The 13,845-nt window shown below is 41.3% G+C and overlaps 1 protein-coding gene across 1 annotated transcript in view; it reads right to left on the bottom strand.

The window, feature by feature from the left end:
* Window positions 1-701: 701 nt before the first annotated feature.
* Window positions 702-13,845, bottom strand: part of LOC147605884 (MADS-box transcription factor 23-like) — a 105,470-nt gene continuing 92,326 nt past the window's right edge. Inside the window, exons 7-8 of the mRNA XM_086792578.1 lie at window positions 1,285-1,445; window positions 702-945 (exon numbers count right to left, since the gene is read on the bottom strand). Coding sequence (XP_086648704.1) covers window positions 840-945; window positions 1,285-1,445 — 267 coding nt within the window. The 3' untranslated portion in view covers window positions 702-839. The remainder of the gene's footprint in view (window positions 946-1,284; window positions 1,446-13,845) is intronic.

The following is a 13,845-nucleotide window of genomic DNA, read 5'->3' as shown; positions in this document are numbered from 1 at the left end:
CAATGAAGCTTCATTTTGTCTTGTGGGCATTTTGGACTGCTTACAAAGATGAGAACAGGGTAGGCATTGTTTTCAATGGCGTATGGTCTCGAAGTAGTAGTTTACACGGAATCTTTGGTCTCAACTTTACAAGTAGCCATGTCTGCCAAATTATCTATGAAGGAGTTGGATTCAACAATTACTTGCTCTCGGTGACAAGCAACTCCAGAGCCTGTGGATGGCAGACATTGTCCGGCATCATCGAAGGTTGTGATTGGATCAGAATATTAAGGTTGGAATGTTCTAGGTTAACAATCCAATTACATGATTTAATTTTTAAATGGGTCTACTTTCTGACAAACTGAAGTTGCATCGGGACGTATGCTCTTTACTGGATTTCCATGAAGTTCAGATCCTAAACTTTTGAGAGCCGGTCGAGGCCATAAATGGATTCAAGCTGAAGGTTGAACCCTATCATCGGAAGCCAGATACTCCTCCTCGTCTTTACATGTCTACATGTGATGATTAATGTGTTGAATGCATCATTTCATGAGCTGAGTCTTTTTCACGTAGTTATGCGGCCTTTGAGCATCTTTGATAGTTTTTTTGATACCTCACAGCATTACTACTTGTCATCTCAACAATTTAAGTTGTCAAAGGCCCAAAAAAGAAAGGATTGGTATTCATAGATAGTTGAAAATAAATACTATTACTACTTGATACTTCACACCATTACTACTTGATACTTCACACCATTACTACTTGTCATCACAACATCTTTTGTATTTAAGTTGTCAAAGGCCCAAAAAGAAAGGGTTGATATTCACACATAGTTGAAAATAAATATACTTGGTCATCAATTACTCCATACATTCTGGTGATCGATTCAGGTCTTCAGTTATTTTTGAACGCTTTGCAACAGGAGGTGCTGCAGAAGTTTGATTGCTCTGCTCACTTGAGTCTACCCTGCATAATGGTTCAAAACACACAGTTTACAAATAAACTGTCTTAAATGACTTTAATATGGAAGACCTCTTACAACATATCTTCACAGAAAACCTGCAATTACAGTGGACCTGCAACATTCTTGTTTTCACCTATAATTTTCATTAAAAAAACTTAGATAGAAAAAATCTGCAAGATCTCATGAAAAACCTTCAAATGTTTAAGGCTCTAGCCTCCAACTTTGGTGACTTGTTGAGAAAAATGTTATGCGACACTGCCTCTTACTCTTACTCTATCAATTACCAGCAACTCTAATTAAGGACGTTGGAGTAGTTATGCAGAACATATGAGGCTACTAACCAGAATTGCAGGGACGCATCATTCTGAGGGACGTCCTGCACATTTGGATCACCATTACCGTATGAATTACGCGAGCCAGTTACTTCTGAGGGACAATTAGAGTCCACTAGTTTGGCCAGAGCGTTGGAGTTTGCATTGGACATTTTCCTAGCATCCGAGACCTACACAGCAAGAAAAGGAAATATTACCTTGCTGCATGACTGGCCAATCCAAAAGATGATTGCTTATAACATGCGAGTTAATGCTATATTGGTATATTTCACAAGAAGTTTTAATCATCCTTGAGAACCCATGTTGTGGATGGCTTTTTTTTCTTTCCCATTGGCTATGCAAAACCACATGGGTATTTTGAAAAATCTCCGGTGTCTATGTTCATGTGCAAAAACCACATACGGGGGAAATTTTTCAAAGTTCCCATGTGGTTTGTACAACTTAAACCTTCAATTGGGTAGTGAAGCATCCAGATTTTTACGACTCTCGAGTCTCAACCATTCAGGAAATAGGCTATAACTATCACGGGGATACTTACCTTGCTTTCAATCTTGGGATATCCCACAAATTCACAGTTCACGAGGCGTATGTGCATTTCTTCATTGTCTCTATATTTGTGTACTGGCCTCATGGTCTAGTGGCCCCCAATCCACCATGCAAACAAGCTAAAACTGATGGCAAGGAGCTAGTAATTGTAGCGAAATGAGATCAAGACTTTTAGACCACAACAGCACATAATTCTATTCAACTGTGTAAGTTTGTGGTGGTTAGCTCCTTGCCATTAGTTTAACAGATCCTTTACATGGCTCCGTGTCTCTTACTCAACTTAAGCTATATTTCAATGGGCTCGAGTCGTCACTAGCAGCTCCCAAGAATACTACACACACGTCACACACTAAGATTCTATACTACTAAATAAGATGGGATTCACATGAATGGAAAAAGGTCCTAGCCTAAAGTTAGTAAAAGATTGATATTTGTTTCTATCTTCAATCTGAGTCGCCAATAAGGTAGTATAACCAACCTTTGAGGGTGTGAATGAGGTCCTCCAAAATGGAGCCAATAGTCTCCATTTTGGAATGATAAGTGGAATGATAACAAGACCTTTAGATGTATGTTTTCTCACAACACCACTCTCTTGGCCACACTGATGATCAACAAGTCTAGAGCAAACACACAACTCACACTCCAACACAAAACCCAATATCACAACATCAACAACTCCAAGCACCGTAATGGCTATGGAAAGAGAGCCATACAGCACAGGAGCTCTCTCTACCTGCCAGAATTCGTCTCATATCCTGTAGTAATGCACAAAGCAATCTCGGGGATCACAGCAGCAATCAACTTCTTGAGGGAAAAAAGGGAACCAAAAACTTTTTGGTCTTCAAGTTTAATGACTCCTTGATGATCTTCTCTCACTCCAGCTGCCACAACCTCCTCCTTCTCTCCAGCCTTCAATTGGAAAGCACCATGATCTTCTTCTTCTCTTCCCACTCCTCACGATAGCAGGATAATAGCCGTTTTCTCCACACGATGACAGCATGTACTCCTTCTTTTCTCTTCTCTACCTCACGAGCTACTTGTCTCTCCTTTTCACACACACGCACAGAAGGTCAAATGGCAAGACAACAACCTCTTGGCCTCCTTCTCTCCCTCTCTCTCCTCTTCTTCTTTCCTTCTTCTACCCCTCACTTTAGGAGCCTGTCGGCGTTCTCTTCACCCCTCTCTTGTTCTTCCTCACGAGCTCACCCTTCAGCCACCCGATTCATGATCCCAATGAACCTTTTTATACTGTGCATCAAGGCTAACATCACAATGAACAGGTTAATTGTGTTTTGCCAGGTGGGTAACCACCCAGTGCTCTCCATCTCTTGATCGATCCGCCATGATTTTGCCAAAGTGAGATCTCAGATGCCGTCGCCGGTTGCCATGCTGTAGCGCCATCAACTTGCCAGCGCCATCGACTTGCTCAAGAAGGCTCCTTTGCCATCATGATAATAAGCTCCATGCTGCCTATACCGGCAGAGTTGGCTGGCTGCCATGCTCCATACACACCACTAATGAGAGGTCGTCGGCCATAGTCTTTTGAAAGTTTTTAAAACCTTAGTTTATTTTTTTTGAAGGTTTAATAGCCCAGAGCCCTTGTTCACATGGCAAAGCTTCCACTTAACAAGTCCATCACAACAACACTACATCCATTTGCCATTTTGTCCGCACCCACCACGAATGTCTATCATAAGGCTCCATGTCAATGCCAACACCATACTCAAAGCAAGTGATATAAGCCTTCCGAATGCAAGTTTCTCAAGATGTGATAGCTACAACTTCATCATCAATCCAATGCCCAAGTGAGTTAATGGCACCATATATCATCAAAGTCTCTGAGATCAAGAGTGCAATGTCGTCAAGAGCTTCCTCAGAAGAGTTGTCATCATCTCTTGAGCCTTGTTACAAATGCACACACATTATGCAACAAGCAACATGCTATATATAAAGATGAGTTGATGCATCATTCAAATCCACAATGCAAGCATACTAGTTGATCATTAGTGCTCCCTTGTAAGAGGATCCTGCTACTACTACTCCAACACAAACACAAAGTAAGAAGACATGAGTGTACCAAATCCAGATGCACATGCCTTGGCCTCTTCTGTACATGCATTTGGGGTTTGTCGATTTCTCCTAACAATGTATGAGTAGGAGGTCCACACAACCCTTATTTATTACTAAGTTTTATGATGAGCCAATCTCCATCCCAACTACAATGGGACTCTAAGAGTGGCCATGGAGGAACCCAAACATTCACCCCCAAGCTTGAGGCACCCTATCTAGTATACTAGTGGATCATTAGTGCTCCCTTGTCAGAGGATTCTACTACTACACAAACACAAAGTAAGAAGACTTGAGTGTACCAAAGCCTAATGTGTTATCATTATTCATCTCCTGGTAGTTTGCCCAAGTTGTGTATCAGGGGTGCCCAGATTTATCCCGGGCAGCACCTTATTTTTTCCTCATGTTTAGGCCCTTGGTTGTAGGGTTGGCCACCCATTATCATCACAAGTTTATTTTTATCCAGTCGTGAGACTTTTCTGGAGCAAGTCGGCCAGCTTATCTTGGAGCTATATAAGGCTTGCCTCCTTCTCATTTGTACTCACTCTAACAGGGGCTTCCAGGCCCCGGGTCCTCCCTTAGGAGGGGAGTAGTTCATCATGCCCACACATACGGGACCACCCCTTGCACAAGGCTGATTATATCATAGCTTCTTCATCATTATGCAAATTTGTTCTCTTTCTCTTTGTGTGCCTATGTCTCACGCTTTCCGCTGTGCACTTTTGACATGGTATCAGAGCACCGGGTTGAGGCTCTTCTACAGAAGGTGTTCTGGCGTATTTTTAGAGAGAAGGATTTCTGCGTTTTTGTATACTGCTAGTTGCAAAGGAGGAGGGAGCGTTTTGGTCTTGTCTAGGCGGTTGAAGGAGTTACATGGCAGTCCCTATTGGCTGCGTTTTTTAGATATGGGACAGCAAGCAAGGCAGACAGCCTGGCTACGTTTTCAGTAGATATGAGAGGCAGCAAGCAAGGAAGACACCATGGCTGCGTTTTCTATAGATATGAGGCAACCAAGCAGGGCAGACAGCCTGGCTACGTTTTCTGCAGATATGAGGTAGCAAGCAAGGGAGACACCTATGGATGTGTTTTCTACTGCAGATCTGGGCCAGCCAGAGGAGGTGCTGAAGTTGTTGTGTTTTCCTCTTCCCTTTCTTCTTCTTGGTACACGTGCTACTGGCTATTTTTACAGCAGCGTTTTTTGCATTAACTCATCTGCGTTCTTGGAGAGGCAGTGGAGGCAGGTGTTCTTTTTTAGGAATGGTGCCTTCCCACATGGCCTTGAGCCCTTGCTCGGCCAATCTTTGTTTTGTCAGAGTTTTCAGACTCATGGGTGCACACTTGGATTCTCATCCTCGAGGTGTGTGTGGAAGACAGATAGTCCTTTCTCGACAACAGAGGGGGTCTATGAGTTTGTGCCAGTTTAGCATAGTTTTGCTAGTGTACATGTGTTTCCTTTAGGTTCTCAGGGTGTTCACCTTGAGAGGGGGATGCGGTTACTTGGCAGTGAGCCACTCCTATTCCCTAGGCAGATGGCCTTCTAGATTACAGGGTGGTACAGCCACAGGAGTCTTCATCGCTAGGATAAACATTGATTTCGGAGCTTGGTGTACAGGCTGATATCGGCATTCATGTAGAGACAGGCTAGGTCACTTGGTGACGAGAGCTATTGTTGAGGCTCACAGGTACTTGCTTAGTTGCAGGATGGGTACAGGATGCATGGTAGGTTTCCAGGTTCATTGGGTACAGGTAGGTACCAGTGGAGCAACAATTTGTAGCAGATGATTGACATCAAATTGTGCTTTAAGATGATGAGTTGTGGATGGTTGGTTCCACATGGACACGTGACTAGTTGGTTGGGAGCTTGCCAATTGGGGGTGTCAGGTTTTGGCACAGGAGAGCTTTCTTGAGCTCAGTGCCATAGTTAACACCAAAGAGCTCAGGGGGTGTTGCCATGTGATTGGGTGACTCATAGGGGTGTGTGAGTAGTAGTCCCATCACGCGACAAGGAGTTATGGATATAGGTTTTAAAGGTCAGTGCCAGCAGGATTGTCAGCTATTACAGTGTTGGAGGTGTGTTTTTTCCACTTGGAGTGTTAGCAGGGACAGAGAGGCATTCTTGGACCGAGGGATACATGGAGATCCGAAAACCTTGTATTTAGAGATTGGTGCTCAACAAGCTCAGAGTTGGAGACTTGAGTACGAGATTGGTGCTCAACAAGCTCAGAGTTGGAGACTTGAGTACGAGAGCTGATGTAGACATTGTGGGCCTCTCCGGTGTCTAGAGGGGGTGCCAATAGGAAGATAGTTTGGTGGTGTTCTCTAAGGAGCAGATTTTTCTTGGAGGTAGAGAGTCAGACAACATCCTTTCTTGGGCTGAAGATGGAGCACATTGTGTGATAGGTGTGATATAGATTGGGTTGGAGATATGGACATTTGGTGGTTCATTCTTTGGATTTTGCTGGCCTTCTAAATCGGGAGCAGTTTCTTGGAGTAAGTGGCAGAGGCGGGAGCAGATCGACTTTTTGACTTGCTTTGGAGGTTTCCTTTTCCAGCTCCTTGGACTAGTTTCTCTCCTTGGATCTGAGAGGGGGTGTTAGCATTATTCATCTCCTGGTAGTGGGCCTAAGTTGTGTATCAGGGGTGCCCAGATTTATCCCGGGTAGTAGCACCTTATTTTTCCTCATGTTTAGGCCCTTGGTTGTAGGGTTTGGCCACCCATTATCACATGTTTATTTTTGTCCAGTCGTGATACTTTTCTGGAGCAAGTCGGCTAGCTTATCTTGGGGCTATATAAGGCTTGCCTCCTTGTCATTTGTACTCACTCTGATAGGGGCTTCCAAGCCTAGGTCCTCCCTTAGGGGAGTAGTTCCACCCCTTGCACAAGGCTGATTGTATCATTGCTGCTTCATCATATGCAAATTTGTTCTCTTTCTCTTTGTGCCTATGTCTCTTGCTTTCCGCTACGCACTTTTGACAAATGCACATGCCTTGGCCTCTCATGTGCATGCATTCTCGGGTTTGCGGATTTCTCCTATTAACGTATGAGTAGGAGGTCCACACAACCCTTATTTATTACTAAGCTTTATGATGAGCCACTCTGCATCCCAACTTCAATGGGACTGTAAGAGTGGCCATGGAGAAACACAAACATTCACCCACAAGCTTGAGGCACCCTATCTAGTATTTGGCCCAACTCAACTACTCGATCAATAATGCATCCATTGCTATAGCCTATCAAGAGATTCATGACCCCACACCCTTGCTACTCAAATAATAACACATACATTGCTATGGTCCATCAAGAGGTTCATGACCCCACTCCCTTTGTCCTCCTCAAAGATTTTTTTGTATCATCTATAAGAGAGAATGATACCTCAAAAGTATAATCTCTTCCTTTATGTTTTAGGTCGTAAAAGGTTAGAAGTGGCGATGTGGTTGCTATTATTAACATTATGGCATTGTCTAATGTTCAAAAGTCTATGGGGCTAAGATCGTTCTACACCAATGACTACTCTCTTCTTATGATAGGTTATAGTGACTGGAAGAAATGGGGCAAAGGGAGTCTCAAGCATAGAAAAGGCTAGCCACAAACTTGTCCCTTAAACAAGGTACTAACTTTGCACATAATAACACTTGTAAAATCCCATTGTGTACATGATCCAAATGGTGCAAGTCAAGATGTAGGGTAAGAGAAAATCCTTATGTAGCTCTCCCCTTGGTTGAAGATTGGGAATATCAAGCATTACCTAGCATATCTATGCTTTATTTCATGGAATTGATGAGGTCCATTTCTGTTTGTGGGAACTCAAGAGGTTGGACAATTGCTTGTTAGGTGACCTTCTCCTGCATTGCTTCCTTGTCACTCTTTTCCTAGAGGAAGTTATGCATACAACACAAGACCTTAAGAAGGCATCAACTAGTAGCCAAAAGATAGTTTGCAAGAGAGCCATCCCAAAAGCCATGTGACTTGTGCCAGTTGATATATGCAGTCGAGTAAGCAAAATTCCTCTATTTCAAAGGCAAAGTTTGAGGCTTTAGTTAACTAGATTCTAGATGTTACACACTAACATAATGGAACTTAATTAAAAAAAATCCGTGTGATCCATATACTTCAAACCTCATTACTTATAAATATGTGTAACATCCATGCTGAGAAAAGTAAAATGTAATGTTTTGGAATTCCACACATGTTAAAATATCATGGAATCATGTGTGGGTTTGTACTATTTATTGCACAATACAACTGGGGGGTTGTCATATGTGTTGTGCAATACATGTGGCCTTTCTTGGACATTGTGTGCTAGTAGTGCCTAAGCATAGTGGGTTTCTCTTCGGTCTACTTCATATCTTGTTCTGCTCTAGTAGATTGCTAGGCTTGGTGTAGGTACCTCTTGCCCTAGGTGGCCTTAAGGATTAGGGCTAGTTGTTGAGCATGTTGAGATCCTAGGAACGTCTCCTCCACTATTGAGCAACATTTTCCCATTTCCCACAATTATAAAGAAAGAAAAAAAAATGATAGTTTTGTCCTTTGAGAAATCTATGAGTCAAAAAGGCAAAAAGTACGAGTCAATCACTTTTACCAAGACCTAAACACTGGCCAGTTAATTAGTTCTCACATGATAAAAAATCAAATGCTCACGAGTCATAATCTTACCCATGTATCCTTCAAAAAATTACTCCCCATTTGAATTATCTAAATGTAACAGATTTATCCCACCACTTGGTTGGATAGTCAAGGCTACCCTTTTTGCCTTATAAAGGTGCAAAATCATCATTTATCTAGTTAAATGGAGCCTGACACAAAGTGCTACAAAGGTAAGCATCAATGTCATCATTTATGAACTCCATAAGCTTCTCTAGCCTGTATAGATAGCACCAATGTCATCATTTATGAACTCCACATCCACAAGTTCCTCTAGCCTATAGATAGGGAGGCTACATCCCTAAAGAATCATATTATACAAGATCAAAAAGCTAATCAAGGCCTCAAAGATGAAGAGAAAAATTAAAAGGACCAAGGGTAGCTATGTTGTAAATAAATAAGAATTGGGGAAGTGTTTTGCTTCTCTAGCCTATAGAAAGGGAAGATAGGTCCCTAAAGACTTGTATTGTACAATATTAAAAAGCTAATCAAGGCCTCAGTGGTGAAGAGAAAAAGGAAAAGGGACACATGGGTAGATATGTTGCAACAAACATGCATTGGGGAGGGGTTGTGCCCCTTACCCTTGCATAATCACATGATTATAGGCCATCAACTAGAGTGCTAGACCCTCCCGAATCCAAGCCGCTAAGGATCCCACCATTCATAACAATGTGCCCCTCCTTTGATGTAATAATTTACCTAAGGCTTTTATCTCTATATCATTCTTGGCAAAGGAGCATTCTGTGATGGGACAAGATAATATTATTTCAAATTTCTAGCAACTTGTTGGATTTTAAATACACCATAGGTGACCTGTTGGCTTACATCTTGATTAGAATTTGACTTTGTCGTATTCTTCTACCCATTAATCTATATGGATCCCAAATGTTACAGTGACCCAAGTAGCTTTATAGTAGGTAGTGACATGCCCGAGTGTAGATGTTGCACCTATACTAGCATAGAGTATAGGAAAATTGTGAGATCCCCATCATCATAACTCTATAAAGTAGTTGACTTTTGCCCTTGCTCTGATGCAATCTTTCACTTTAAAAACTTGTATAGAACACATTTGATAGCTACTAACTCCTCAGCTTACAAAAAAATAATTATTATCTTAATTATGATTGTTTACTCTCAGTATTAGAACTCGTATATGGCCATACCCATATTTGATACACTTTTCTACAATATTACCAGAAACAATTTACAGCTCTATATTTTGACTTACTCCTAAGGTTGCCATATATTGCATATTTCTATTTTGATAATAATTCTTTGAAGAAATAGTAAGGCCCATATTTGATACACCTTTCCACAACAACACTAGAAACATTTGAAACCATTCAAGGAAAGGCCCATTTAAGCTTCTTAGACCTAGCAACCATGCCGACCATATATTTGCATTACCTTATCTATGAGCCACATATAAAGGTGTATCTTATTTCATAGGTTCCCATTATGGTCACTTGTATCCACACTTTTAATATCCTTGTAGCCAAGTAAACACAAAATAAAATCGTTTTCAAAGTATTTGGGTGTATTGCTTATTTTCATGTCCCAAAAGAGACACGACACAAGCTAGAACCTTCAAGTTTGAAGGTTATTTTTATTGGTTATTCTGACAACTCAAACGGTTACAAGTTTTACGATCCAAGCTCTCAAAAGGCAATTGTTAGTCGAGATGCTATATTCAATGAGCAATTGATGGGAGGTTCGTGGTCCACATATGATGTTGATGATACAAAAACATTACTCACTTCTTTTCCTTTTCTACTTTTGGACAATGATTTACATGATGACAACACTCTTTTGATGGATATTGGAGACAAGTCGATTGATGTTCATCCTACGGTTTCAAAGGAGACTGCTACAGATCTTGACATCTATGTTGATCTTCCTATTGATTGAGCACGGTGCAAATCATGTATATGATGATCATCTTGAAACCTTTAATCATGTATTGGCTATTTGTGAAGATCCTTTAATTTATGAAAAAGCTATGTCCTCTCCACAAAAGGAACAATGGAAGGAAGCCATGGAAGCTGAATATGAGTCTTTGATCTCAAAAGGTACATGGGTTCTTACCAATCTACCTTCTGATCGTACTCCTATCAAATGTAAGTGGGTTTACAAGACTAAAATAAAGGCAGATGGATCCTTTGATAAATTCAAAGCTCGTTTAGTTGTGCAAAGGGATACTCACAAATTGCAGGGATTGACTATCATGACACTTTTTGAACCGTAGTTCGTAGGTACAAGCATTCGAGTACTACTAGCTTTTGCAACTCATTTTGATTTGAAAATACATCAAATGGATGTTAAGACGGCTTTTCTTAATGGAGACTTAAAGGAGGAAATATATATGGATGTTAAGATGGCTTTTCTTAATGGAGACTTAAAGGAGGAAATATATATGGATGTTAAGATGGCTTTTCTTAATGGAGACTTAAAGGAGGAAATATATATGGAGCAACTTGAAGGATTCACAATTCCTGAGAAGGAACATCTTGTATGCCAACTCCACCGTGCTTTGTATGGACTAAAACAAGCTTCACGATCATAGTACATCAAGATTGATCAATTTCTCACATCTTAGGGGTTTGTTTCTTTCTTCTCTGATCCAAATCTTTATATCAAGCGCAATGTGGATAACCATTTTGTGATATTCGCCCTTTATGTTGATGATACTATACTTGTGTATAATAATCTATCTTTCATGCAGCAACAAGTAAAAAAGGTTTTATCCTCGGCCTCTGATATGGTGGATCTTGGCGACATCCATTCATGCCTTGGTATTCAAGTTCAAAGGTATCATCACAATGGTATTTTGATTCTTCGTTAAACAAAGTTTATCTAAGATATTGTTCAAAAGTTTGGATTGGCTACTACACATTCGGCAAACACTCCTTGTCTTACAAGCTCTACTAGGAGTACTACAAATATTGAGGTTGAATCATTAGCTTTAAATCAACCCTATGCTTATCTTGTTGGTTGTCTTCAATTTGTGGGCATGAGCACTCATCCTGATATTCTGTTTGGAGCAAATCTGTTAGGACAATACTTGTCCTCTCCATCTACAAGACATTGGTCTCAAGCTAAATGTGTTTTGAAGTACTTGAAGGGCACTATAGATTTCGGACTTGTATATCGCCGCCATCAAGAAGACATATCTTCATCAAGAAGACATATCTTCATCAACTTCTCTTAATCTTTTGGGTTATTTAGATGATTTGACTTGTCCATGAGATCCACCAGTGGCAATTGCTTCTTTATCAATGGCTGTTCGGTATCTTGGGCTAGCAAGAAACAAGGCTGTATTGCACTTTGTACTACAGAGTCTGAATATGTAGCTGCATCTTTAGTAGCTCGTGAATTGGGTTGTCTTCAACAATTGCTTGCTGATATTGGTCATTCTCCTTCCTCAAGCACTCCTCTTAGATGTGACAACCAAAGTGCTATTACTCTAGCCAAGGACTACGTGCAACATAGCAAGTCCAAGCATATTACAGTTTATTATTACTATGTTCGACGACATGAAGTAAGGAAAGGAGAAATAATGGTAGAACATTGTCCAACTAATCAAATGATTGTAGACATTCTCACCAATAAAGCACTTCTCTTAGATGTGACAACCAAAGTGCTATTAGTCTAGCCAAGGACTACGTGAGTGCAACATAGCAAGTCCAAGCATATTGTAGTTCATTATCACTATGTTCGACATGAAGTAAGGAAAGGAGCAATAATGGTAGAACATTGTCCAACTAATCAAATGATTGCAGACATTCTCACCAAAGGAATCCATGAAGCTAGGTTTACACTTTTGCGATCAGAACTTGGAGTTGCCTCTCTTTTTGGATATTAGCACATCTCACGTCATGTCAATTTTATCTAGACTTGTACATAGCTTATAGACTTTAGGACACTTCACACATTACTTCACATCATGCACATTTATTCTTTGTACTTTGTATATAGAAGCACATTGCACATGGACTTTACGGTGGCATTGTACATTTAAGTGTAGGATGTCAGTTTTTTTACTGGCTACTAGAGATCTTTATTTGAATGGGAGTGTTGGAGCTATATATAGCTAGCCCTAACTCACTCTAGGTCTTGCCTATATATATGTGACTTATGACTAATATGATTTATTCTTGTGGAGCGTATGTGGTGTCTCTTGTCTTGTCTCTCTCCCTCTCTCAACAACAACAGTGGTATCAGAGCCTACTTCAAGTGCAAAGATTTAGCAAAGAAATCATAATTTTTTCTCGCTCGTGTGGTTGGTTGTCGGACGCCAGTGGACTATCCTTTTCGGAGTGACTCCTGTCCCTCGAAGGACGGTTGGTTTTCATCCTCCAGAAGCCTTCGGACGTCTCCCACACAGATAGTGGATGGTCAAATTGCATTCCGAAAAGGAAGTGCATTTGCTATGGTGAGCTTCAACGATGAGAGAGACTAAGAACCATGGGACCAGAGTGCACTAGGTAGCCCAACTAGGGCACAAGGCTTGAGTGTTATAGATATGTTCCAGTAGATGATTCAAGCAATCGCTCCCCACAGACCAAGTTCGACATCAGAAGGCATAGATCTTGGCTTTAAAAGAGCGTACCCATTCTCCAGCGTCACGTTTTCCAGCGTACCCATTCTCCAGCGTCACGTTTTCCATCTCCTTCTGTATCCCAACTTCCAGATCCTCAACACAGGGACCCTCTCGCGGGGTCACAACCCTAGCCGCGAGCTCTTTACTTGAGTTGTAGATGCATGCATTGGAGATTCGACAACGTGAAGACGAAGCCATGTGACACGTGGAGCACAAGCGTTACCTAGTAGCTTTGGACGTGAGATTGACACCGGCGGTGCCCTCGAATCATTTTCTCGAGAAAATGAACTTCAGTAAGTATAATGGTAAACTCGATCCGACAACTCTCTATTCATGGTTGCATCAGTTTGAAGCTTACTTTGCCATCGCCAGTTAGAGAAACAGATACTGATGGACAGAGTGATCTTAGCCAGTTGGTACTTGGAAGGTGAGGCCATTCCTTGGTGGAATCAGTGGGCTCATGCCCACACCAGATTAGGTAGTGGGACAAGTTTGTCCACTACCTTGAAGCGACTCGAAGAGACAAGTTCAAGGGAGCACGCTAAAACGCGCAACGAGTCCTTTAGTTTTCCAATAGAATTTCAACTTTATGTTTGCAATTAGGCTTATCTGATTTGGACAAGAAAGGGTAGTTTTTGTATGGCCTTGACACGCAAATCCAATGGGAGGTGCGTATGTTTCGGCCAGCCACCTTTGAAGATGCACTCTGGCTTGC

The sequence above is a fragment of the Cibotium barometz genome, chromosome 58 (assembly GCF_041138505.1).
Source record: "Cibotium barometz isolate CiBa-2024 chromosome 58, ASM4113850v1, whole genome shotgun sequence".
Lineage (NCBI taxonomy): Eukaryota > Viridiplantae > Streptophyta > Polypodiopsida > Cyatheales > Cibotiaceae > Cibotium > Cibotium barometz.
The sequence above is the reverse complement of the archived record's forward strand: the minus strand, read 5'-3'. Positions and strand labels throughout refer to the sequence as shown.